The sequence below is a fragment of the Solea senegalensis genome, linkage group LG1 (assembly GCF_019176455.1).
Source record: "Solea senegalensis isolate Sse05_10M linkage group LG1, IFAPA_SoseM_1, whole genome shotgun sequence".
In the NCBI taxonomy this organism is placed as follows: Eukaryota; Metazoa; Chordata; class Actinopteri; order Pleuronectiformes; family Soleidae; genus Solea; species Solea senegalensis.
Genome location: NC_058021.1, coordinates 40,584,151 through 40,612,149, shown reverse-complemented (window position 1 = coordinate 40,612,149; position 27,999 = coordinate 40,584,151). Strand labels below are relative to the sequence as shown.

General features: G+C 42.2%; 1 protein-coding gene across 1 annotated transcript; it reads left to right on the top strand.

Moving 5' to 3' along the window:
• The first annotated feature begins 290 nt into the window (after nt 1-290).
• mkxa (mohawk homeobox a) lies at nt 291-27,999 on the top strand. The gene is made up of 8 exons (XM_044047074.1): nt 291-601; nt 1,699-1,984; nt 3,943-4,102; nt 6,855-7,008; nt 12,171-12,289; nt 12,325-12,595; nt 25,100-25,133; nt 25,280-27,999. The coding sequence occupies exons 2-8, from the start codon at nt 1,809-1,811 to the stop codon at nt 25,485-25,487; spliced, it is 1,122 nt and encodes a 373-aa protein (XP_043903009.1). The 5' UTR covers nt 291-601; nt 1,699-1,808; the 3' UTR covers nt 25,488-27,999.

The following is a 27,999-nucleotide window of genomic DNA, read 5'->3' as shown; positions in this document are numbered from 1 at the left end:
TGAATCATTTTGGCACCTTATAACTTGTAACTGGTGTATATAACATTAGTTTATGCTTAATTAGACCATTCGTTTATTAATTACTTTAACTTATGAAGTCATTTTTAAGTTTGATAAAGTTTGAAATAACTTGAACCTCATACAAACTTTAAGCTGTCCACTTTTCTTTTAAAATGGATCATTTATTTGTTTTTTTTAACCAATATTTTCAAGCTACACTGAATTCACTGATTCAGACAGCCTCGTCTCTGCAGCGCGATGCCCCTCTCTCTCTCTCTCTCCCTCTCTCGCTCCCTCTCTCTCTCTCCCTCTCTTCTCGCTCTCTCTCCACTCCAGTGCTGGCCTCGGCCCCAGAATCGGCGTAAACCATCAACAGTATGTTCGCAGGCTCGGGCTGTGTACGAGGAAACATGAGCAGGGTGAAATATTCAGAGTCCCGGGCGGCGCAGCGCAGGCCGCTGAATAAAGCGGAGGAGGAGACGGCGGTCCGTGTGGTTTGAGCTCAGGATCTCAGGACATGAACATGTGAGCAGGGAATGGGCGACTGGAAACAGGATTATTGTTGTACAGAGCACAGAGACACAGGAGGGCCCCGGGACAGGTAACTGACCGACACACAGTTATTATATCAGCTTTTTATATCCATATTTATAAAGTTTGTTGAAGATTTAAAGTCTGTTTCCCCAACTTTGAATGGACAAGTCTGAGTTTACACTGCTCTCTCCGTCTTTGTGGCTGTATTTCTTAAGGATACACATTAATGTGATGTATTGGATTGTAAACGGTTGTTCGTGTTTAGTTTATTTCAGGTGACTTCACTCACGAGTGTTTATAATGTGGCACCAGGCTGCAGCGGATGACACCTCACCACTGCAACTGCGCCGTGACATATTCCATATTCTGCATTTAGAGAAAAAGGCAAACAAAGTGGCACATGCTCCTGCTCATGCACGCATATTTGTGTTTTAAAAAAACGGGGAGAACACGGACCCAAAGCAAACCATCCAGGGTTTATAGCGATGCGGGAGCTCACCGCAGTGCAGAGGAGGAAAGGCAGAGATATTCACGCCTGACTTTTTTTTTCTTTCATCCATGTCAAGTGTTTGCTGTCCAAACCACGTAGTCGTTACTTTATAGATTATATTCCAGTACCTCATCTGACCAGAAAATAAAGTGAAACCGTATTAAAGAGAATTAAGTGGAATTTCGTCACTTGTGCAGAAGATAGTCCGGTGTAGGGTGGAATATGGGAATTAATGGTCTACATTTGTTGCGCACGAGTAAAGTATCTATTTACCCCATCTTACTATCAATGGACTGAATGTGCACTCTTCTAGATTCTTCTACATTCATAACATATAGAAACTCATTTGATTTGAAGGTTTATAAGCTGAGATATTTTATTGCGTTGGAATCGCAGATGTAAATATTTTGCCACCTTGTACTGATGCATTATAAGCGCTTTTACGCACGGTCCTCTGTGACGGAGCGAGTCTGCAGGCCGTTCAATGCAGTGAGGCGCTTTTGCATGAGCACGCACATAGTGAGGGGTGATCACACTGAATGTGGCACAGTCGAATCTATATGAAAGGTTTGTATTGTGCTGTCACGAGATTGTTTTTGGCTGATGTAAACGTTCACGTTCCGATGTTAGTGTACACATACTCATGTATTTGTCCATTATTCTCACTTCCACAGGAGAGACACTGGGGCGTTGTGACAAATCCAAGAAGAGACTTTTTTCCTTTTTTATATATATTTTTTTAAATTTTACGCATCAGACAAATCGGACGACTATCTGGCCAAAGATGAACACCATCGTGTTTAACAAGCTGAGCGGCCAGGTCCTGTTCGAGGAGAAGGCGAAGGAGGTGGAGATGAGCAGCAGAAATTATCTAGAAGTCATCGACGGGCAACATCCAGACCTGCTGTCCACTAACCAGGCCATGCGAGACAACCAGGCCATGAGGCACAGGCGGAGCGGGTATGTGGAGCATTGTGCCGTGTTTTGACGCTGCTGCTCGGCATGTGTGGCTTGTGTTAACATGTGGATTAACTGGAGTCCCGGAAGCGCCACGAGGAATACCGCAATTTCACAGTTGTGTCACTCAGCAGTTAATGAAGTGAGATAATGATGATTAAGTTACGTTTAACGCGTAATTAAATTTCCTTAAAAAAAAATATTAAACTGATACAAAGTGCCTAATAATACCTAATAATTTATTGACATTTCAAAAAGCTTAAATATTTGATATGTATGCGCCTTTACGCACACAGCCACATTCTTTTTTACGCGCAGGTAAAATATCCCCTCTGAATAACTTCTCATGTCTGAAACACCAATTTGGTGTTTGGTCTGTTTCATTTTTCGTGATCCTTCACTGCAATAAGATCTGATGGAACAGGGGAATTCAATTCATATAACCTTAATTTAGGTGTGAATGTTAACACCTGATCGTTAAAATTAACAAGTGGTCAACCTTGTTCAGTAGCGTGTCTTATAGAGGTTTCCATCTGTTTCCAATAGAGACAATTCATGTTGCAGCTCTCTGTGTGGTCTAGTCTAGAAATATGTATTTTATTAGTTTCTTTCTGTGTCAGGGAGTTGATGTAGAGAAGATCATGTCCTATTATAATTATTATGTTATTTGAAAGTTAATTGGACCAATATTTGAAACAATTGGGGGACACATTAAGAGAAAATGAGTTGGCTCAGTGTGACCTCAAAGGAAACACCAGGGCTAATGAAGAGCATTCATTTATTGAAGAGAGGCGAGTGTGTGTGTGTGTTTTAAATCCAACGCTGAGGAACACGGAGTAAAACGTCCTTTAGGATGTTCATGCCGATCTAGATTACAAGGAAAATATTTGTAGAACATGGACCTCAGGCAGACTTGAGGTTAGACTAAAATATGTTGCATCTGCAGACAGTGGAGCTTCAGATAAAAGGAGAATCAGAGCGCAGCACCATAGTGACATCTACAGGTTCATAAAACCTGGAGCCACAGGTGAGGCTCAGGAGAGACTTCACAGACTGCTTCAAATGCACTCCAGTGACACAAATCTTTACTAATCATGGACTTTGTCAGTAACGACGTTCAGGATATTTTGTGGCGTTTTATTATGTGTAATACCACGACAGTCCAGCGTTCCTCTCAGAGCTGGCAGTAAAAGCCCTGAGGTGTCTGTCTCTCAGACAGGGTTTTTATTTGAGTCTCCACTCTGTGGCCTTTCCCTTAATGTAATGTTTTTACAGCATCCTCTCTTCTGGACATGTGTCGTAGCTCTTTTCTGTAAGGGAAAACCAGAAGTATAATTTCAGTGTTTTTGTTATTCCCCTGTGTGAAGGCTTGGCTGTGATCTTGACCCAGCTACATTGTTCTTGATCCACTTCTCCTCCGTGTATAACATTTAATCTGGCATAAAAAATGTGCGCCGGAGCAGAACTGTTTTTTGTTTGTTTCACTGCAACGTGTTGGCGGTTTGTGGGACACGCAATGAAAAGTAAACTGCATGCGGCCGTTTCGCTTTCTCTCTCTCCATATCTGACTCTGTCTTTCCTCTCTTCCTCTCTCTCCTGTAATCCAACATGTCTTAGCTTAATTTACAATGCCTTGGGTGAGAAAATTGCATACTGTATTTGGAGTGTTCACTTTATGTGTCATGACTTGCTAATTTAGACAACGTGCAGACCACTTGCAGCTGTGCGACGTTGTTTGGTTCACTTCAATAAACAACATGATTGTTTTTTATGAGTTTGAGACTGGATTTTACTTTAATTTGTAAAAAAATAAATAAAAGGAGACATCATTTGTTTACAAAAGACACAGGACAATCTACGTCCTGCTTGATTTCTATTAGGAAAGAGAACCATATCCAGGCGTGTATACTGTATTCTGTCTATCGATGGTATCTGATGGCTAAAGATACTTTCTTCCACAGAGGTCGTCCCAGCGGTGGCAAAGTACGACACAAACGCCAGGCCCTGCAGGATATGGCACGGCCACTGAAGCAGTGGCTCTACAAGCACCGAGACAACCCCTACCCCACCAAGACAGAGAAAATCCTGCTGGCCCTCGGCTCACAAATGACCCTGGTCCAGGTGAGTCTGTTGTTGTTGTCGACTCTGTTACAGCTGCTCATAATAAGAAAAGAACGATGCTGATTAAGTAAAAAAAAAAAGAATAAGTGAGTGAGTTTATGGTGTATTTATGAGTGTTATTGGTGAGGGGAAAAGTTAGATGTGATTTCTGTGGCTGAGTGTGTCTCTAATTAGGTCTGAAAAGCTGGATTTTAACTTGCATTTGTAATCAGGGGGCTTTGGGGAGAAAAGTGTTTGTACATCTTGAACTGTTTATTTTACAGCCCTCATGCAGTGGTGAATTTGTAACGCTGCATTTCTTCGAAACACGACAGTTGGCAGTCATGTTCGCTCTTTTGTTATTTCATAGCAATGCGAATCTTGGAGTCATAAATAGAATTTGTAGTCGTATACTGTGTGACTGTGGCTGTGAATCCGTCACTTTGAATGAAGTGAACACGGCACGACTGGATATTCTAATATGTTGACTTTTAGTTTAGTATCTAATGACCTCCTAGACTTTTGTTTACGTCCTTTTATGGTCCCAACCCACAAACTGCTAATCCCCTGTGGCTTTGTCGTACCAAAATCAGGATGTGTTTATTTTCTAATGTGACAACTAACACAGTTGTCTTTGCTCATTTGTGATTTAACAATTACACGAAAAAACGTTGTTGAATTATAAACCATGTGATTTTGTGACATTTCTGGCCCACTTAAAATAACATGTCAACTCAGCTTGCTCAGTTTCTTTAATACATTTACTTGTTTGTTTAAATGAATCAACAAATATATTAACATTCATTTTCTTATTTTTTTAAATTATTTTATTTGTCTTACATTTCGCACGAGACACCAAAAGCTCCTGATTCACATTTAGGGAAGAAGTGATCTACAGTTTATACGACGCTGCAGATATACAGGGGATATTTTATATTTTTAAGTTCTATTGCACCCTCTACTGATAGTACACGTGTATAGTGGATAACTAGACTTAAGCAACTGACCACTTAGAGCAAAATCCAGTGGTGAATATTGAGTGTATTTGGTGTCTGGAGCGTCCAGCTGTGTATGTACAGTATCATCTGGCTGACAAGGTCAGTGATTTGGCCTCAGAACGTCTGCAGCAGCTTTTTCGGGCTGACGGCCACGACGCTTTAATCTGGTTCTCATTTAGGAGGCCTGTTTGTTTTGGTGAGCGCGAGCAGAGTGCAGAGGAATGCTTTGTGTTGGACAGTGGGATGCCGTGCTGTGAACACACACACACACACAATCTCAAACACGCATACGTTTGAGCTGACACCCAAATAGCAGCAGCAGTGTTAAAGGTCAGTGGAAGATTTTGTGAAATTGAGTGAGAGTGATGACATGAAAGTAAATTAATTTTCATCACATTTTCCAACATAAAAGAGATCCTTGAAGAGATTTGTGGAGTTTTTTTTTTTTTTTACAATTAAGTTATTGACATTATCCTTTAATTCTTTGTTTAAATCTGCGATGCTGAGCTGATTCATTGATCCAGTGAATCAAATCATTTGTGTCACATTTAAGAATGAGGGAAGAAAACTTTGCACATCCGCTTCATCATAAACCTGTGTTGTTTCTAGCAGTAATGTAGAAAGCATCACTTTGTGTTCCCTTCAAACTCCCACCTGTCTCCCGGTGTTTCAAGCTTCTAAATCCGTCATGTTTCGGCAGAACAGCTCCCATTTTCCATGCAGTTGTTGTGAATTGTTTTATTTAAAGTCTGCTCTAAAGCCAGCGCCATCTATTCATCACAGCTGAAGTCCGTCGCCATACCTACATGCCGTCTCCTCTACGGTTTACACAGTGCATCCAGGCCACGGTCGAAGGAGCTGGTTTTGGCGGCGATGTCCCTCCTTCTTTTTTCAATCTTTGTTGGTGTCATCAGCGCAAGCGTGCCGTCATCCTCCTCCCCCTCCTCCTCCCTCCCTCCCTCCCTTCTGTTTTTTTCTCACCCCCACTGACAGACCATCTTTCCTCCAGTCCCCATTAGCAGAGCCGTGCCATGCCTCGCCTCGTCTCACCTCGCCTCCCCTCCGGCCAAGCCACATGTACTAGATGCCGCCTTCCCTGTGGAGTGCCACAGTGCTGGGCTCGTGACAAATGGATGTGGGATGGTCCTAGTTAACGAGAAACAAGATACTGAAAGAGGGGATCAGAGGAATAAGTACTCTAGCATAAGGCCCCTGTCTCAGCCCCTTCATAAGCTGCTTGAAATCTATTGAGCATGAAAAGTTATTCTAGTATAACATCTAATGGCCTCCCTTCCCAGTGAAAAGAAGAGTGCCAGCTCAAGTGTCTTTTTTTATTGCATCCTGAAGACATTGTTGGGAAAAAATGTATTATTTGAGGGAGTCCAAAATAAGCATGGAGGGGACGTACGCCTTGATCGGAACATTAGTTAATGGCATGTTGCATTTGCTGGCCATTTGGCGGCCGGGGCGCGCTAAAGGTTTCTGAATGGTGTTGATACAGAGAAGATGCATGCCGAGGTGTCTCTGTGGAGCGCCTGGGATGTTTCTGAAAGCTGAATGTCTCAAAGCAACCTGACTCTGGTTCTGTCTTTTGCTTCGGTCTCTCTTGGTTTTCTGGATGAGACTGATGGCAGGGAGACAGCAGACCCTTTTCATCAAGTGAAGTCTTTGTTTTCATACGGATGTCAGGATGTTTGGGATCAAAACAATAACGTGTTCGTATTTGCTGTGTGTTCCCACTCCCCCTTCTTTGTCCCTCGCTCTCTTTCTTGCAGGTCTCCAACTGGTTCGCTAATGCCAGGAGGCGACTGAAGAACACGGTGCGGCAGCCAGACCTGAGCTGGGCGCTCAGGATTAAACTCTACAACAAATACGTTCAGGGCAACGCGGAGAGGCTCAGCATCAGCAGTGATGACAGCTGCTCTGAAGGTACGGATGGATATTAACACTCCAAGTTCAACAAGGGTCAAGCTGCAAAAGTGAGACCTTCACAGACTCATGAGGAGGTTGCTTCAGCTTTTCTCTAGTGCTCCTTTTATCCTCCCTTATTTTCAGTGTTCATGGTTCTTAATTGACCAGTGGATTTTAAACGCCAAGGTGTGAAGTTTGAGAAAACCGGTAAAAAGCTATGTCAAATTCACTCATTTTAGATGATATCATGAGTTTTTGAAGCAATAAGATGAAAAACACAGTGACTGTGCTTTAGAAAAGTTGTTTAACCTCTTGACCCCGACCCGTCATATGCTGTGTGATTGTAATCCATGATTCCAGGACAGAGTCATGGATGCAAAGCAATAATCATGGAATATGAATAACTGGTTTTGAGCTCACGTTTCCTATTTTAATATCCTATAATACAGTTCCTGGGCTCATGTTATGATGGTGGTGCCCTGCTAACATGCACTTAAACAGAAATCAATATGTTTCACGAGGCTGGGAGAGTTTAACATTTATGTAACAGTGGGAGAAAGAAATGTTATGGATTGTTCTCAGGTCTTGAACATACAGCGCTGCGGTTTGCTGCAGAATATTACTCTTTACACTTACACTTTACTCACATGGAGTTGTGCACAATTATAAAAACAGTTGTTTAATATCATATAATATAATAATAATGCCCTGTGGCTCTCTGGGAGATTTGTGAAGTCTGAGAAAACAGGCCCGATGACGTCACATCACAAGGGTCTGATGGGAGAGGCTATTGAGTTGCGTTATGAGATTTCTGGGTTCCAGGGTTTTTCAAGGCTCATGCAGGAGATTAACATCCGTCGTGTAACGTCTCCCGTCTGCTCTGAGTGCCCCGACTTTATGAAAGTGCAAGAACAAATTGCTGGAGTGTTGTGTCAGATAGTTTTACCAGCAGAGATAATGTTACACAGCTCGCCCGCTCTTGTGCACACACACACTCACACAAGCTGTTTCTCCTGTTGTTCCCATCAAGGTTTTAATTTGTGCCTTTTAGATTAGATAGATTTTCTTTCTTCAGTTTTAAGGATCTCTTTACCTCAGTTAAATAAAATGCATTATATTTGGAAATCCTGGAAATGAATGAATTGATTCAGTGCAAGATTATTTAAGTCACAGATAATTGCACACATTATACTGTTCTCTAATTGCCCCTCACATGATTTTCTCTGTAGTGACACAAATACCATTACCCTACTACAAAAGCACGTCATATAAATCTGTGCTTCCGGCTTCTCCCTGCCACAATAGATGATCTGCACACATGATTTGGCAGAGATTTTTATGCCGGATTCCTTTCCTGACGCAACCCACTGGGCTCAATTTAGAGTGTCCAATTAATAATAAGCAATGGGGATCGGGTACCTTGCTCAGGGGGCACCCCAGCCCTTAACCTGGTGGGGACTCAAACAGTCAACCTTCCAGTTACACGCCAAGTTTCCTTTCCACTTGGCCATGTGTTGCCCAGGAGGCCATATGAACTGCAAGCGGGACAAAAAAAATCCTTATCGTGAGCTAAACTAAGTGGATTAAATTACTGACATTTAAAGATTAAGAAGATTACGATATAATACAAATTATGTCCAAAGCAAAATATGGACAATCACCATCGAGTATCCAGAGGTTGTTTAACACAAGGGACAGTCAATACAATTGAAGATAAATATAATATTCATATTAAAACTAGAGATAGGAACAAATTCTTGTTCTAAAAGTGTTAAAATATTCCGTACATTAAATTATCTCAAAAAACTCGCTAAGAATTATTCAACCTCGCAGTATACCATTGAAAATTCAAAGTTAATTGAGATATATTGAGTTACAGTTATAAGTATAAACTATAATGTTAAAGAAACACCAATCAGATGTTGCATTTTACTGTATGGTTAAGAAAAATTATAATCCACACCTCTCAGCTCCTCAGAATCAAGCATTTTCAGTGAATGTGGCACAGCAGTGAACTGGATTGGGCCACATTCACTTTTTAATCCAGTATGTGTTAGTTATCAGAATCAGATTTTGTCTCAAACTCTTGACCTCTATCCCACAGTTTGCTATTACACCACGAAAACAAAAGCTTCAATGATATTCTGCAATTTCAAATTTAAAAAAAAAAATAAAAAAATTAATTTGTTTGATTGGCAAGATTTTAACATAGACAGCTGTGTGTTCTATTAAAATTAGGTGGAAAACGTTTCCATTTGTGTAACTGCTCGATCCATCAATTTAATGCTTGATCATTTCACAGACGTCACATCATAATATCTATTATAAATTGGCTCCACACTCTGCTGTGAACCTGATACTCTTTGCGCACAGCGACCAGGAAAAGCTCCTTACATCATACTCCCAGTGTCCCCAAAATTTAGCATTATAACATGAAATGAGGCCAAAGGCCACACCATCTCCCCGCTGTGCCCGACCTAAAGAGGGCTGATGCTATGCAGAGTCATGTTCCGGGTGTATATAAATGTCGAGTGTGTGACCCAGCCGAGAGACGCCAAGGCCAGCGGGCTGCGACACGCTGTCATTAAGACACCCCGCTGAGCCAACCTCCGTCTCCCAGCCTACAATTGGAAATGAGTGCTTCTCTCTCCGTCAGCCGTGTATTTACTGCACATGCTGTTTTTCAACGGAGCGAAGGCCATTTTCTGCTCACTGACGGCACAGAAAACATGGTCAGGAAACGTGAAATAAAACACACACACACACACACGCTGCACGCAGGGAACGAGTGAGCAGGACTGAAGAGCGCTGTGGTGTCAGTGATCTCTAATTCAATTTCTGAGGAGGACAGGCTGAGCGTGCGGCTGACAGAGGAATGTGTGCACGGTGCTTGCATTGTGTCCGCCACAGGCCACTGTACCTCCAGAGGCTCTGTATATCTCTCTGACTCTTCTCCCTGTCACATTATGGTTATGAAGCTCCCCGCAGCCTTCTCCTACTCCTGATCCAGCAGCTAAAAGGCCCTCCATTATGTTTTTATGCCTCTGCTTTTGTTCCAGAGGCTATTTATGGGGCTAGACCTGACCCCAATGACCCGATATACATTCCTCTTACTATCCTGAGATGGTTCAGCTTGTTTTGTAGCTAGAGTCTAAGTGAGGAAATGTTCTCTGCACGGGATGCGGAGAAGACATGTCGGCACACTTTTTTATTTCAAAAGGTGCCAGACTTTGATGTATAAGGACCTTGTCATGGGATTATGAGGACAAATTTATTATTGCTTACGCGGTTTCAGAGGAGATGCGGGGCGTTTGCTCAATCCTGCCTCAGGCAGTTCAGGGGAAGGAGCGCAAGTACACAACCTCCATGTGTTTCTGATATGTGGGAGCTATAATTTTCATTTGGCCCAGACAGAATCAAATGTTCAACCTGCCCAAATTACAAAATTACACTCTTGGCAGGGGCAGTATCTACAGTGAACTTCTCCCTGATTTCACTCTTGCCAGGATATCTGTTTTTTCTGTTTTATCTTCCTCCCCCTCAGCTTTCATCGGGTAGAGAGTAGACCCATGCTTTAATTCAATCTCTTAAGTCTCAGAGCACCTTGGAAATGATTTATTTCTGCAGGGGAATAGAGGCGCGACATGCTTTTGATGGAGAGGTTTTTGAAGTCTCGGATAGGCTTTCTGTTCTTGACTTGATGCCAACAAGTGGGCAGGAGTGCCTGACACTAAGATTCAACATTAGTTTGAAATCACCTCCTTCTGACTTGATGAACATGAGACGTTACAAATTTCTTGGAATTCGATTTTTCAGGAAAATGTGTGTGATTGCTGATTGGCACAGTTTTTGAAATTGAATCGAAAATGTTTTATATCTTCGTTGAGTTGCGTTTATCACGATGTGAACATGAGTTTGTACTGAACATGAGTCCTTATGGAAAATGTATAGTAAAACTATCAGTAAGAACAATCGTACCTCGACAGAAGTGTAAATAAAACCTTTTATTTTTGATCAAAGCACAAATGTGTGCAGCTTTCCATGCAAAAAAACTAGATAAATGACTTACATATTGATGTTTTTTTTGTTATTGAGTCATCATCTATGTGCCGAGTCACAACAGGCTCACTAGACACCATATTGTCAACAAAATTGCCAACAGACCAGCGATCCTGATGTTTTTTCCAAGATTTAGAAACAAAAGCAGACAAACTATAAGCATTAAATTAGACAGCCATTCCACCCTGTCATCAGTGCACCAGAACATTCCTGGATTCTGATCAGAAATTTCATCAAATAAATATTTTCTTAAATCACTTTAATGAGGCCAATACAGGAGAAAATGTGATTCATTCTTGATCTCGCTCCATTCACATAGTTCACACAACCTGTTACTCTAAGGTAATTCTTAAATCTATCAACTTCAAATACCAGAGAAACTTTCCTTTTCCTAACTTCACTTTCAAATTCCCATTCTGTAAATGAGTTTGGAATGAATATTCGTCCTTAATATGTGTTACGTCATTTGTTTTTTGAGTTACAGGTGAACAAAATAAATGTCTTGAAGAATAAAAGCAGGAAAATATTCTGAATTTATTATTTATTGTATTGGAAAACAGGGACAATCCACTCAAGTTGGGCCGATATTTTCCATTTTTAAGCAGTTACTACAATTCTTTTGTCCTCTGAAACTTAATAAATGTTGCTAAAGTCACTAAAACTTTATTTTTGCATCCAGTTCATTATTTTCTTATTGAAAATACCTTACATAATGTTACTGTAAATAACTGTAATAAAATGTAGATCGGAGCTGTTCAATAACCGGTAAAGCATTTCTCTGTATTATTTCTCATCATTACAGAGTAATATTTTATCAGATGGAGGGAAGAAAATTAAATTGGCTAAATATTTGTATCAAAAAAACAGCATTGGCATCGGCCCATATGGGTCAACCTCTAGAATTCACATGTAAATGTCACAGATTGCAGCCATAGGCTTATTTCCACCATCAGTCCCTACAAACATGTTAATAGAACATACTGCACATTGCTCTGTATAGTGCAGTGTACATTACACATGTACATTATGAATGATACACTATATTTTTGCATTTCCTCTTAGGAAAAATTAAAAACAAATTTGAATTATTTGTCTTCTGATTTTGTCTCTCAATGATTTAGACGGCGACAACCCTCAGAGGACACAGAATGGCCCCGAGGAGCTTTCCAAGCCCATGTACCAGAGTGTCATCAAAAAGGAGGGCTCCTCCATGGTGGCCATGGGCATGAGCATGGGAATGGGGATGGGAATGGGGATGGGAATGGGAATGGGAATGGGATGGGAATGGGCATGGGCATGGGTGCAGGACTGCGCTCGGCAGCCGAAGCCGCCTCGCTAGCCGACGACTACGTGTCTCCACCGAAGTACAAGAGCAGCCTGTTGCACCGCTACCTGAACGACTCCCTGCGCCACGTCATGGTGGCCAACGCCGTCATGGACGCTCGCAAGAGGAACCACTCCGGCTCCTTCAGCTCCAACGAGTATGACGACGAGCTGCTCTCACCTTCCTCTTCTGAGGCTGAGGCGAACTTTGTTTATCGGGCTGGTAAGGAGCCACATTTCCTACATTCTTTCCCTTTAAGCGTATCCCTCACACACACACACACACACACACACACATCCTTCATTTTATTTTTTTTTTGCACATTTTGTTTTAATTCCTTCAACGGCTTCATTATTTCCTCCCTGTCTTTTACATCACAGTGATGCTGCTCTCTCCTTTTCTTGAATAGGAGCTTTTGTTTTCTGTCTCTTGTCACAACTGAAATGGAGACACAGAAAAAAAGAAAACACTGCATCTACACAAAATACACATTTATTGTGTATTGTCAGTCACACACTCTCACGTAAGCACACCGGCTGTTTCTCACCCACTCCATCTGAGCAAAGAAAAACTTCTGACCAGACTCTAACGGCACAGACAGAACAGAGTCATGGAGCACGCTCACTTTCAGACTACTGTTTGGCATGTCTTTGATCCAGGACTAGGCATTACAGTCAGTGTGTGTGTGTGTGTGTGTGTCAGCAGATACATGGTATCAGTCAGTCAGAAAATATGTAAAAAATGTGAACTTGCACAGACCAGCGTCTAATTATCTTTTCTGGCACAAAGTGATTAATGACTCTCCCCTCTGAAGGCATTAAAATGTAAACTCAAACTCGCCCATCACCTTTGCATGATGTTCCTATTGCAGATAATATTATTACAGATGTTCCACAGAGGTTCCTCTACTTGCGACAGAGTGAAAAACACTATCCAGAGCAAGATGAAGCCTTTCTTTGATTAAGTAAAGGCTGCTGTTTTAATTATTCTCCCGCTGCCTGTTTTTATATTGGTTCTGTGAAAGTAACATAATACAAATGGGAAGAGATTAAAATGTCTAAATAGAAATTAGAATTACATATGAGGTACTTTATGTTGTATATACTTCATTTAAGTAGAAAAATTTTTTTGCAGTTTAAAATCGAATCTCTGGAACGTCATACCAGAGATGTAAAATATATTTTTATCTAAGTGCAAACTTAAAATGTTTTTTTTTTTGTTGTACGAAAGTTGACATTGAACGGACTTGGATCTAGGAATTGAAGTCGAGTTGTGTTCCGTCACATATTTAAAGCAGCAGGTGAACTTTCATGTTCATTTCAAACAAAAGCAGCTGAAAGTTCCTGCCGTGATCGCACTTATTCTGATGTTCTCCGTTGGCTGCGATGAATCGAACAGCGCCGCTTTAACAGCGCGTCGCGTCTCAGCTCGCCGGGCTCGGCGCTGTCTTCCTTGTTCTGGACTTCAGAAGTGATGGTTTCAGATTTGAAGGTGTAGGTGATGGAGTGACTGAGGGGTGTGGGCTGTGTGTGGGGAAGATCACGTTTTTATTGTGAGTCATTCAAAGAAATGTGTTTTGTATTATCTAAGCGTGATGGAGGATAGTGTGTGTGTGTGTGTGTGTGTGTGTCCTCCTGATCAAAAAACATAAAACCCTGTGACCTGAACGAACATCAGGCTTTTTCACAGCGACGCACCTGCTGAGACTCACAGATGGTGAAAGAAAGAAAGAAAGAAAGAGATGGATAGACCATGAGATACTTATAACACCATCTCTACCAAATTTTAATAAGAAAAATCCCAGAAAAAAGATGAATTCACCTGGCCAGACTGCTGTTTTATTAGAAAACAACAATTTTATCTCTATGGTTAATATCATTTCTTGGCACTGACGGTCCCTACTCTTGGGTTTCTCAGGCTCTGGCGCCTTTACAGAAGTGTTACTTTGTTACATGCGAGAGAAGCTCTTGAGGCGGCTTATGGAAATTTCTCTGATGCGGTGTTGACTCATGGGATGGAACACCTGCCGGGGCCCTGAGCTCTGATCACTCGGCTGAAGAAATGAAACAAAGACATTTCAGCTCCACGTCTGATCTCGCCGACACAGACGCAGCGAATGGAAGAGGGAGAAGCAGAAAGGATTTTAAGCCTGAGTTTGCATCATTTCCTCTGTCTCTCTTGTGGGCTGCACACACTCACACAGATATTTTTGCAGTGAACACATTTCTCTTTACAAATTGCTTTATTGTGTTTTTGTAACATGAGAAAAATCTTTCCTGAGCTGCAGACACATAAATCTGCCCTTACATCAGGTAGCTATACAAAGGGGGAAAAAAAAGGCAGAATAAATAAGACTTAAGCTCCCTGTAGTTTCTTTTTGACAGTGACAAAATGTCTGACATTCAGGCAGCAAGGAGGAAAAGGATTTTGTACTTGAAAGAGCCCGTGCGTTGTCTCTTGGCATGTTCTTTTGCCGAATTCCTGCCTGAGAAAGACTTGTGATTGGTTGAAGCAGGAGTGGCGTGCCTGGCGACCGTCACACCATTGGCCAAAAGTCCATTAGCGGGCCAGTTGGCCGTTGTTTTCGGTGGCCTGAGCCCACAGTGTTATCTGTGACTACAGAGGGCAGTCAGACGTGGCAGGAGATGGAGAGTGTAGATTTACCCCAGTGGAAAACTAAACTTCTGCTGGCTTGAAAGGACGCACACGTCCACAGACCCACACACTCGCACATGCACCCACACACTCAGTGTGTCATTCACGGGGCCTCGTACAAGCACACACATCCAGTATCAACACCCACATGCACACACACCTACAGGCAAAGGACTGTGGGGAATTTCATTGAACACAAGGCGCTGTAGAATTCCATCACACATGCCAGGGGTTTCATGCCAAATTACCCTTTAATGGGATATTAAATGGCAGGAATCTGCCTGAATGTTTTTCTTCTTGCTCAGTACCAGATTTCGCCCCGTCCGATATCATATAGATCATTATACGCCAAATAACTCCCAGCGTCTCTGCGGACGGAGACCGAGAGATCTTGGTCAGACGCTGTACACGAGGTTGACAGTGGTAGGTTTTCTCGGGTTCTCCGCTTTATGGACTCTGTTTGCAACTGAGCACAGAAGCCTGATGGTGAGCACTTGCCAATGTCTTCATTGATGTGGAAAAGTACAGATGAAAAAAGAAAAGAAAAAAGAAGCAAGTCAGAGGTTGCTCGCATAGTTTCCATAGATTTGATTGTGTCTGTGAAATTAAGATAATATTTCTGGACTGAGTTCATGATGATAGGATCAGAGGGATTATGCAACGTTTAGTCATTGTCGCCTGACAAAACTCATTCTCACATATTCTCCATATTTATCTCATTTCATACAGCACACCTGTGTGGTCAGTCGAAGTGGTCAGTCTGTCCATTTAACCAAACAAGGAAGCAACATGAGCACTGTATGTTTTGGTCCAGTCAATGTCCACGACTTTAGAGTATTCGACAGTGTGCGACGTTCAAATAAGTCAGTCATTTGCATAAATATGCCATAGGATCTGCAGCTTGTTAGCCAGTGGAGGCTGATGGGGAAATCATTAGTTTTGCTGGTATTTGGTTCTAATCCAAAGTACTTAACACAGTTGAGAGTTCACAACACTACAATTCCTCCTGAGAGGAACATGAATGTCTGGCATGGCTAAATTTAGAATTTATATGTACAACTATGCCAAAATGGTCTATTTCTTGCAGTTCCCTTCAACACTCGTCGAAGCACACAAGAGCGGCAAACCCACCCCTTTCTCTTCAACAGTAAAGCAACTTTTCTCTCACTCAGGTGTCAGTTAACACAAACATCTCTCAGAAATATATTCAGTGAAAACAGCAGCAGCAGCAGCACGACCCGGAGGGGCTTTTAAATTCGGACCCAGTGAGCGCCAGACAGTTATTGAATCCTGGAGATTTCAGTGGCACTGCAGTCATCCAGGTGAATGGAAGAAAAGTCAGTGAAACGTGGAAAAGTAAAAGAATGTTTGGATTTCTTTCATCGGGGTAGAAACGTTAGAAAGATGTGTGATTTTCATTTGGGATAAAAATAGATATTTGTCACGGCTGGTTTTTAAAAAAAATGTTTTTGACCAATAGAATATAATTAAGTGGATTTTATTCACCATCATTGATTGTTGAGAAACCCGGCTGTGATGATTTATACAGCAGCATTGTTGAGAGACGGTGATTTAAGATCATGAAGTCACGCTTGCTGACGAGTGGTTGAGGCCACCGAGCAGCAGAAAGGACAACGCTCAACACACTCACGCTCAAAGACGGCGAGCCCCTCCCGAATCGTGATGGCTGAGCGCTGGAATCCAAAGATGTGGATGATCTGGCTACAACTTGCTCTTTCCGCAGCCTCATAGGAAAGTAGAAAGGGAAGACAGAGGGAGAGGAGGATGTTGGGGATGTTGTTCCAAGGCGGCATATAGTGCCAAGACTCACTGGATTCACGTTGGGCTTTAGAAACAGTGTGGAAGGGATGATGAGAGGAGAGGGAGACACTTGTTCCATCAAGATCAAGAGGTTTTTTGTCAGCAGTGGCCTGTTGGGAGAAGAAAGACAGCATGGTGGCCCGTGACTATGACAATTAGAAGAAAGGAGTGTGTGCATAAATATGTGTATTTTCCTGAATTTCTTCACACAAAGACAGGGAGAACCATCACAAATCTGCGTGAAGGCAGTAAGCCAGGCATCGCTGTGTAAAGTGGATATTTTAGGCGTAGAACTTGGACTGTGGGATTCTGTGAGACGAACAATAAAACCACAATGAAGGTAAAATTCCCTCAGAAGTAAAATGTTATGCTGTTTTCGTGCCTCTGGCCATGGAGATAGTTTTCATTTCAGCAACTCGCACTGAGTCATATGCCAGTGCTATGACAATGAAGGGACTATTCATGCTCCTCAGGTTAGTAAAACATTTCCTTTAAAAAAAAATCAACACCAGTGTCCCTGTCATGTTGGATAATCCAGATACCTCAGTGCTTACTGGATTTTTAAACAACAGTTTTCGAGGATTCAGTCCCGGTTGACATGGCGACCCCTGTACGTACTGATGGTAACAGAATCTGCAGGCAGCAAAACAAACAAAATCACTCTAATAAAGAACTCATGCAGCAGCGAGCTCAATGACAAACAGCTCTTTGCACTTTGTGGAACGAGATAATGAAAGTCTTATTACTTTTCATGTGAAACTGCAGCAATATGAAATGTTTGATTTGCATTCGGAACAAATGTGTGCAGCATTTCTTTTTTCTGACCCATTTTGTAATTCTACACTGTGTCATTATAACCAGTGCTTTATAAACAAAAACCCTGCTGTGTTACATCATGCAGAGACAGATAGTGGCTAGACATGGACATTTATTGAAATTAAAATGTTTGACAAATGTCTTTTGTCTCCTTTAATGTGTGGTGAACCACGGCACCACACATTAAATAACAGTCAAACTCATTGTTTCTAGGTTGAAAAAGTATATTCATGGTTATACCGCTAAGGTAAGGTTAAAAGTTGTAAGATACTTTTTGGTTAAGTGACGTTTTTTGTGAGGACATGGACGTCGGATGGTGCTTGTACATTGTCTGTATTTATATTTGCTTTTCAAGTCTCGATGACCACTCAAAGCTGCTCTACACTACAGTTTTTGCCGTTCACCCCTTCACACCCATTCATTCAGCACATCTATATGCAGCACTCTGTCTGTCACACGTCGTTAGACATTCACACACTGGGGAAAAGCTGTCAGGAGGAACCTGGGGTTAAGTGTATGTAGTGTAAGTGTATCGGCATGTAAACCTAGTGGACTTGGAAATCGAACCCTCCAAGATGTCTCGCTCGTTGGAATAACAGCTTTTATTCTTTGTGTACAAAAGCAGGTCTGTTATGTTTGCTGCAAACTTAATCGTGAACAAATTGCCTCATGAAAATCAACAACAGCAAAGGAATTGTTGTAAATGTCATGAGAATAGAACCCATTTCGGGGGAAGGAGATTTCTTGAATATATTTTTGTTTGCTCACTGCAACAATATACCAGATCATTTAACTACCAGCCAACAATATTATATACTTCAGTCATTTATTGCACTTTCTCTCCATGATGAGCGTCGTCGGACGTTGTGAAGTGTCCTTCAGGGTGTGTCTGGTCCAGCAGTGGGAATGACAGGGAGTTGGCAGAAGTGTGGGATAATCCTGGCATTAAGCTGTGGTGCTGTTTCATGTGAATGGAAAGATGGATAAAAAGACAGAGCGTTAAGAAGAAGAAGACGAGAAAAAAAACAGAAAACCTACTGGTGAATCTCTGGAAGAAGGGATGTTGGCTTGTGACCACAGCGTAGAGGTTGGGTGTGAGGTAAACAGAGGAGACACCAGCAGACTGAGACAGCGTTCATTCTAACCGTCATGCTGCCGAGAAGTGTTAAGACAGACACTGTTTATGTGCAACTCCCATAGATAGAAGTGGAAAAGTGCAGAATAACGAGCCCTCTCAATCTGATCGCTTTTAAATCAACAGCACGCACACATCAGATACAGAAAGCACAGGGAAACCGAGCTGTGCTGCCCTGGACTGTATAAAACACAAATTGTTTCCATTTTAAAAACCCGAGCCACGTCTAGAACAATAGTCTTCCATTGTGTTCCCACGGGATAGAGGAGAGCAGAGAGCGTGGGTGAAGTTTAATGAGGGAGCCGAGGTGTGACCTAGAAGGGACTCAGAACTCGCAGTCACATATGCACTCATGTAAGCACGTATGCAGAAATCCCCCAAGAGAGTGAGAGGGCAGTTCAACCTACCACCAAGAACAAAATTGCCACATAATGATGCAGTGAGTGCAGCACAAACGTATCATTTGGCCTCCAGCTTCCCCCAAAAAAGTATATTTTTGGGTGCATGAAAAAATCCAAATAATTCTGCTTTTGTGTTTGTTTGTGTCATTTGTGCACCACAAACAACAGCGCTTCGTCCCTCGGGGAGATGAGTCGCCTCTGTTGTATCACGGCAGCGATAAGAGCCTCGTTTTGTTGGGTTGTCTGCTGATGAGCTTGTTGTTGTTGTTGTTGTTCTGTTTGTTTGTTTGTTTGTCCAGGACACCACAGCAGTCCACATACACATGCAAACAGCACATTAAGAAGACACTCACTCACACACTCGCCATGACAACATATTTACTCCTCTGTCGAGACGCTCTTCCCATTTTGGCTGATTTACTGGGGCCCTGATTACACTCTGTTTACTGGCACTCGTAAACACAATGACAACCTGGCAGCGTTTAAACATCTCAAACACTGTTATTATTTCTCCATCCAGCAAGAACACACAAGGCAATCCTCAATGCTGGATCTTGGTTATCTGTCCCGACCGCAGCCACACCAGTGTGTCATCTGCCACACAGACACGGAAAAAGAGCAACACTGAAAAAGAAAAGCAGCAGATCCGAGAGCGTTTTTTTTGTTTTTTGGGCAGTGGCTCAGTATCTGTCTGGTTGTGTTACTGAGTGTTTGTTCTACTTAACAGCGTAAGAGCAAATTATTCAATATTTTTTAAGTGATGCAGGCGTTGTTGGAGCGAACGGAGAAGGCATTAAATCCACGTCGGGTATGATGTCTTTGGCAAAGTGAATGGAATTGACAGTTTGGTTCTTTGGAGTCTCAGACTTTTTCACCACCCGTAGAGAGAGAGAGAGAGAGAGAGAGAAAGAGAGGGGGAGAGAGAAATGGCTGGGAGGGGTGATATAAAAGTAGCATTGGCAGAAAGGCAAGGTCGCAGAGTGCCAAGGCATCTCTAACTTCATTTACAGACCCTTCTCAACATCACAGGAATCACAGATCTCTAAAGAAACGTATAAAAGATAGCCGTAGAAGCCCGAATGCTAGAGTGAACTCTCTGTATCGCGTCTCGCGCACAAGGTTGTGGCTTGTGTTGGTGTCAAACCACAGATAGCATCGATAAACGTCACCATCTATTGCCTGAAGCGCTGGTCTTTTTCTTTACGGTCAAAAGATTTGGCCGACTGGTCGATGCAGTTGCATGTCTGCACACTCACAGTAATGTGAATGAGACTTTACATCCAGTATAAGGTTAATGACGCAGAGGTTCCTATCGGAGGTAAAGCGCGACGATGAGAATCGTGATTCATCTGTGGTGACAGTAACTCCTGACTCATCCTCAGACCTTGACCGGCAGCATTACACAACGGCATGATGACAAGCCGATGTGTTCTCATCCTGAACTGTACACCGGCTGCGTGGGTCAGTGATGAGCAGATTGTCAAGTCTGCAGCACCAACTCTGGTTCTCATCAGGTGCTTAAAAAAGAAATCAGCTTAGATCATTTCCTTACTTTTACAGACGAGTGTTGGATTGGTCTGTGTTTGTGTTTGTGTCCAACTTTCAGTCTCTTCCAATGATGAAGAATCTGGACAACGCTGTCATCACACCCTCTGCTGATTCTAAGCTGATTTACACTCCAGTATTTACCATTCACCCATTCACACCGCGTTCACTCACACATCTGTCACACATCTTTCATACCCATTCACACGCTGTCGTCAGCAGTAACATGGAAACTAGCGGAGCCAGGAATCAAACCGACAACCTGCTCTACCGCTGACTTACTGTCGTGCCTTGGTGTATCTTCAAAAATACAATACATTGATTTTTGCAACCTGGCGACCCATAAACTATTATTGAAGACTTATAAGTAATTCATATGGCATAAATAATTGATTGAATAACCATTAAGAAAGACATATGTTCCTACTTATATACCCATAACTGTAACTCAACTTATTCCTAAATATTTTTTCTTCTGTACTCGTATAAATCATCCAGGTTATGGTATCTCCACAATTTCCCCTGGAGGAAAAGTATTGGAACTTTCACCCACATTTAATGGTTGTCATCACCTCAGAGTTCGCAGTCGTCCTCTCCCAACCTCAGTATAAAACGTTGGTCACATGATAACAAATGTTCCTCTGGAAAAAGCACGTAACCAGACCCTCTTTTTAAGTTAAACTCTATTCCCAAGGTCTCAAATTAATTTTCACACTAGTTTTCCCCACTTGATATTATGGGAATTCTGCTTATTCACTTTCTCCTCCGAGAAGATCAACGCCACTTCCACGTCTCTGTGTGAACTCCATCCACAGAGCGATGGACCGCATATCGTTTAGTTACTGGACGCGGGAGGAGACGGCTACCCTGTTCCTCTCCACAATTTAAAAATATGCTAACACAAACCTCTAAAACTCATAACATATTATTTTAATTGTATTCCAACCCAAGTTGTGTGTTTGTTACAGGACGTTATGTGCTAGTTGTCATGAAAAAGTTTCACTTCATGACTCCCTGAAAACCTCAACCTCAAATTGTAGAGGTGCCGGTCAGAGTATTGTTTAGCTTAAGTGAGCGAGACTGTTTGCTCCTGCTTCTCGTCTTCATGCTATGCTAAGCTAATTGACTCACCACACTGTAAATACACAGGCAGGGCTAGTGGTATTTTCACATTTGACTCCCAGAGAGAAAGCAAATATACCCCCAAAACTTCTTAAAAATGTCCTCAATCACCTACCTCCCCCTGTTGCCTTTTATTGCCATGGCAACATTTTGCGTGACCATTAGCTTTGACCCTAATTAGTTACTTCTGATAAAACCACCACCTAAAAACCTGAAATGTAAATCTCATATAAAATGAGCAAGTGTGTGTTTATTTGTCTGCCTAATTCAGCCCAGCCCTTGGTGTGTGCGGTACGGCCGGCCTTGTTTATTGTTGTGTGTTGCTAACAACAGCACCAGATGGTAATGATGATACTCAACCAGCCTCCTCCGCAGTCGTCTTAACAGGTGTAACCTCATTCCCTCTTTAATTTGTCAGCCCCTGCTTGTTTTCCCTCTTTTTTTTTTTTTTTATTTGCCCTCTTTTTGCCCCCGTGAAACCCCGCTGTTGGTGAAGCCCAAAGGCAACAACAATACGGACTTAGTTTTCAGTAGCAAAGTAGTAAAGAAAAAACAGGGAGAGAAGAATGAGGGAATAATAAAAAGTCCTCTGTGATTTATCGGTGGTTGGCACTGCTCTTGTTTTTAAAAAATCAAAGTTTTAGATGTTTTAGGCACAGCGCTTTGGAAATAGTTTTTGAACGCAGAGGTGCATTTACAGATCCTGGGGGCGGGGGGGGGTCAACCTTGCCATAACACCCTCTCCAAAGTGGGCTTTCAAAAACATTGTAAACACGTTTATGTTCTGAACACAGCATCTGGACAGTGGCTGCCTCACACACACTGGAAACACTTAATGTTGTGGATGGAAAGACTCACACACTGCACTTCTCAGCCCACAGTGACTTCACAGCACGCGAAGAGACACGCTCGTCTTCCCTGATGTTTGCCTTTGATGTCACTGAGATTGACCTTTCTGCTGCTGTCACCAACCAATCCATACACATGGGCACCGCAGCGGTAAACAGTGAGCTAATATGTCTTCAGGGAACGTAAACAACACATGAAAACAGTGTAATTGGCCTGCAATTACAGGACTGTGATTGTGGCGCACAGTGCATATTTTTAATCAGGACCAAGCTGCTTTGGGATGCTGGCAACAATCAAGTGAGTCGATGGAGATAGAGCGCAGAGAGGATGTATTCAGTCTTCATGTATCTTCCTGATATTTACAATTTAGGCTGAAATTACAAGTGGCTGACAAATGGTTTGAATCCAGAAAAAGGGGGAAAAAAAAGGGAGATTGAGAAGAGCTGGATAAAATCAAGGGCTTTCAAAAACAGCTTTTGAAAATGTGGCTGAAGTGCTTTTTCCTTGACATAGCACAGTCACCCTTTACTAAAACAGAGACGGGAAACATTGCATTTGTTTTGGCTGGGCTACATGGGCATGGTCAGTCTCGAGTGCCTGGACCAGCAGGTATTACAGCAAAATGCTGCAGCGAGAGTTGAAAGTGTGGAAGGCAGAGGATGAAGGACTCGCGGAATATCAGTGAAGGGAAAAGGACTGGCTGATAAAGCAAGATAAAGAATGAGGGAATGATAGGGCAACAGGGAACTGTGGCCAGACAAGAATGCGATGATTTTGTTGGAACTCTAAAACCTAAAATCTCACTCTGCGGTTTGTACTTCTGGGTTATCATGTCCTCATCTCCCTCACACGTGCATAGACATTCCTCTGTTCTTCTGTCTAACAATGATCAGCAGAAAGAAATCTGTGCTGAGTGAAGTCTGTCTCTCTCTCTGTGGAATACACCCATTAGAGAAGAAACAGGAAAACTACAGGAAATGTCATAATCAGGCTCACGTTAGCAAACGTGGTGTTGTCAGTGCAGCTCATGCTACACGGGAAGATTTTTGGAAAACAAGAGAGGAACCGAGCAAGGCGTTGGGAATAATTAGGCGCTTATAGGCGCTTGTAAGTCTGAACACACTGGATCCAAAAAATGTGCAAAGTCCATGGAGGACTTTGGCGAGGTTAGAGGTGACAGCGCAGAACAGTGGAATTGAGCGTATGATTTGTGCGATGCCAGGGAAGTTAAGTGTTTTTGGCGCTCTGTCCGTGTGTCTGTCTGTGACAATGCTAAATCCAGAACAGTGTCCTTGTGCTACCTTTCCCAGTCCCATCAAACAATCATGAAAGCGAAATTCCAGCCATTCGAAGGACGAAGATTTTCAGGAATGCCCGTCAACTGTTGCGTCGCGGTTGTCGGCAGCGTATGAAAATGACTGCTGCAGGTTTAGACGTTGCTTTTTGTGCGTGTTTGCAGTGGAAGAGTGATGAAGAAATATCACATGCAGGAGAGCAAGAACTCAGTAGTGTGTAAAATGAACCCCTTTGCACTAAACGGAGGTTTAAAGAGAATCTTCCCTCGTATGAACGTCTTAAAGTCGTGAAGTCAGCTGTACCTGAACTTCTTAACAGCTCACAGGCTCTTAGCTGCATGTTTAGACAACTGAGAGTGTGCGCCTGGAGGCTGCACAGCAAGGAAATCCAGATGCTCTGTTCTCTTTTAATGCCTCATAAAATATCAAGCTGTTGTCATTGTATTCAGTGGTGGGCTAAACCTATAGAGCCGGACCAAGGAGACAAGACACACAAATGTGCATACGATCGGTTGGTCTGAGCAACATGCTGCAATAAACACACTCAGTTGCCCGAGGAGAAGTTTGGTTTCATTGTTTAATGACTTTGCTATTCCCTGCTAATGTTTTACATGTGAGATAGAGAGAAAAAGAGGGAGAGAGAGCGAGAGCAGGCCTCCATCTTTCTCTCACTGACTCACTTGCTGCCTTTTCATTTCCACTCAAATCTTTTACGCTCAGTCATTTTCAATTTGATTTCTTCAGACAACTCAATTACATTGGCTGTAGCCCAGTTGTTTTCCAACAAAATATTAGAGAATGGAGTTTCTGAGTCATAAGAAGCATCTTTCAACTTGATCCTATTAGTCACCTTGTTTCTTGATGGCTTCATGCTAAACGTCGTTTTTGGAGCAGCATGTCGGTACGGAGAGAAAACAGAGCGGCGCATGTCGGCACAGTATGGGGCAAACACATGCGGACCTCACACAAAACATGGTCACACACACGCAGGCAACTCCAGAGCCACTATGTTTCCACATCTCACTAAATCCTCATTGACCCCAAAGAACTTTGCAACATTAACCCTTTTTTCTTCTTGTGCTTTCAGAAACCACAGACCATGGATCAAGTAAATGTGACATGTGAGTGGACTTTCTTTAACCTTGCAGTCCAGATTGAAATGTAATCGCCTCTTACCCCTTCATTACAATCTCAACTTGACCTCTAATTCTCTCCTCTCTGTTTTGTTCTTTATGCGTGCATGTTTGCATGTTGTACCGATCATCAGTGGAAGCAATGGCGTTGGAGCTGCGCAGAAGGAAAGGGTGAAGGGCAAAGACGAGACGTACTGGAAGGAGATCAATGCCGCCATGGCCTTGACCAACATGGCGCAGGGAAAGGACAGCGTCTCTGGCACCACCAGCTGCATCATCCAGAAATCCTCCCATATAGCAGAGATTAAGACTGTTAAAGTGCCCCTGATGCAGAAATATTAGCTCTGACGTCATCCTCCCGACGCTCTATGCAAACCAGCGAACATTTCTGTGTCAGCAAACTCGCCAGAGTCTAAATAAACTCTCCGGGACATGAGAAGAGAACTCTTGTTAAAGAAAAGGTGGCGTCGGAGGCAAGGAAATGTGGAACAAAAAGAGACGTTGTGTTCTTTTTGGTTGTTATTGTTGTCTTAAAAAATGCAAAAGAGGCCTTTACCATCCTTTTCTTTGCTGGGTTAAAGTGTTGAAGACGATAGTTTTGCTACCATATTTCCTACAACAAGACACTTTTGTAATGTTAAGTTATTTTTTTAAATGAGTCTGATTCTCCTTTTTCTTTTTTTATTTCTTCTTTTTGTATGTTATAAAATGTGCATTTTGCCAAAGTGCCTTTTTTTTTTATTTAGACAAATAACTTGCTGACTGTGGTCAATGCAAACCTGCAGATCCCGAGGTGCCTCTTTGAGAAAGAAAGACATATTTTTACAGAGTTTAGAGTCATGATTGTGGATGGAAATGCACCATAACGTTGTGTGCCTTAAGGACTGCATGAGCTCACCATCTGAGGCACTGACAAACTCAAATAACACACACACACACACACACACACTCACAGTCAGTCAGTAAATGCCCAGTATTAAATCTCTGTTCTTGTTTTGACTGGAGTCTTCATTTTGACTGTAAACTGAACACTGTTTTGTCTCAGTCAGCCTCTTGTTTCTGGCAGTTGGACAGTACTGTTGGATACATACAGTAGATAAGTGGCTCGAACGTGAGCAGTCGGTTGATAAGCAGCCAACATTCTCTACCTTGCCCACATCTCAGCCTTGGATTTCATTAAGGAATCCGTTCTTATCGTGGCTTTGTGAAACGTGCACAAGCGCCAAGCTGGACCCAAAGGAAATCACATTCACCCAAGCAGTGACACGGTTGTACGTAAATCCACGGACACGCTTCATTGGTTCAGGATTGTGTTTGTTCTAGTGGAAGAATGCTATGACCTAAAAGGGATGTTTTTGCTTTGGCGTATCAGTGTTGTTTGTGGACAATGTTGCCTTTCCCCCTTTTCATGTGCTCGGAACACGATAGTCCGGAGTGAATTATAAAAATAAAAAAAAAAAAGCCAGCACCAGCTCCCCCAGCCTTTTGAACCTCAGCCTCCTCAGCTGTTTAGCATTACATTTAAATTGCAGTTTACAAGGAGCCAGCGGACTTAAGAGTTTGACTTTCTCCCTTTTGTTTGTCTTGAAAAACACATTTCAGTATTATCTCTTTGTCGCCCAAGCAAGTGTTCAAAGTGTTTGTTTTTCGAAGCCTGTATATGTGAGGTCATTTTGTTTTTGATCAAAACACGTGTTTGTGTGTACGTGGGTTTTACTTAACCATAGAGAGCGGTTAAGAGTTTCTTGTGTCATCCAGTCGAAGAGAGAATCTTTTTTTTTTTGTTTTTTTAATATAAAGTACTTTTGGACGGTGCATATGGTATACACGTTTGCAGTGAGGGATGCCAAGTGTGCAAACTGTTGGACTTATGGGAGAAGCTGAAGTTGGCCCTTTTGGCTGACTTTTTAATTTTTATGTATATCTTCAAGGTACTGTTTATGTGTGTCAGAATGTACACTCCTTCATAAATTGTGCAGGGGTTTTTCTTATGGTCAAGGATGTTTGGTGATGGGGGCGTGAGTTAAGCTGCACAGTGACATTTTGACATGTTTTAATGTGTCATGAATATGCAAACCTTTGTTAAGAAATAGCTGCACTTGGTTAGTTTTCAATCAGAAAGCACAGCCTCCATTGAAAGCTGATGTGATTTAACGTAAAGGTGATGAGAAGTAAAAGAAATGAAGGACAATGGCATATTATTCCTGTTAGCGTGCCTATGGAATTATAATGAAATGAATCGCACTAGCCAGTCCCCGGGCATTATTTGCTTATGCAGTGGGGGCTGCAGGCTCCCACATGTGTTTTTTATCCATGAAGGGTAACTGCGGGGTAGTGCTGGGCCCACTCCTTGTGTTTCTAATCACACCTCTGAACCTCTGGACCACTCGTGACCCTCACACCTCACACGATACCCGCTCGCTGGGAAGAGACGACGCAAGAAAAAAAGGACGTCTTTGTTGTTCCTACCTGCAGTACGTCACTCCCCAACACAGACACTACGAGGGTTTCTTCAGCCAAGGTTCTGTACATGCAGTGCTCAAACCCTGCTTTCACAACCACACTGACAAATTGAAAGCACCAGTGTGTAATAAAGTCTATAAATTATTATTATTGTTACAGACTTTGTAAAAGAAAAAACAAAAAACTAAGAAAGTGGTGACCATAGTTTGTTTTTTTATTGTTAAGTTATATAAAGTCAGATTTTGTTTTGTTTTGATAGAGACTGGATTTTCTATCCAATGACCAAATGCATATCTCCTTGTATTGTCCAGTTTGCTCTTATGTAAACTTTCTTTTATAAAAAAAAACAGTTGTTATGTGGTCAAGGCAATGAATAAACCTCAAAATAAAC

Coding starts and splice junctions, on each gene's coding strand:
- mkxa (XM_044047074.1), top strand. CDS start 1,809: ATGAACACCATCGTGTTTAACAAGCTGAGCGGCCAGGTCCTGTTCGAG. Junction 1,985..3,942: donor ATGAGGCACAGGCGGAGCGG/GTATGTGGAGCA, acceptor TTTCTTCCACAG/AGGTCGTCCCAGCGGTGGCA. Junction 7,009..12,170: donor TGATGACAGCTGCTCTGAAG/GTACGGATGGAT, acceptor TCAATGATTTAG/ACGGCGACAACCCTCAGAGG.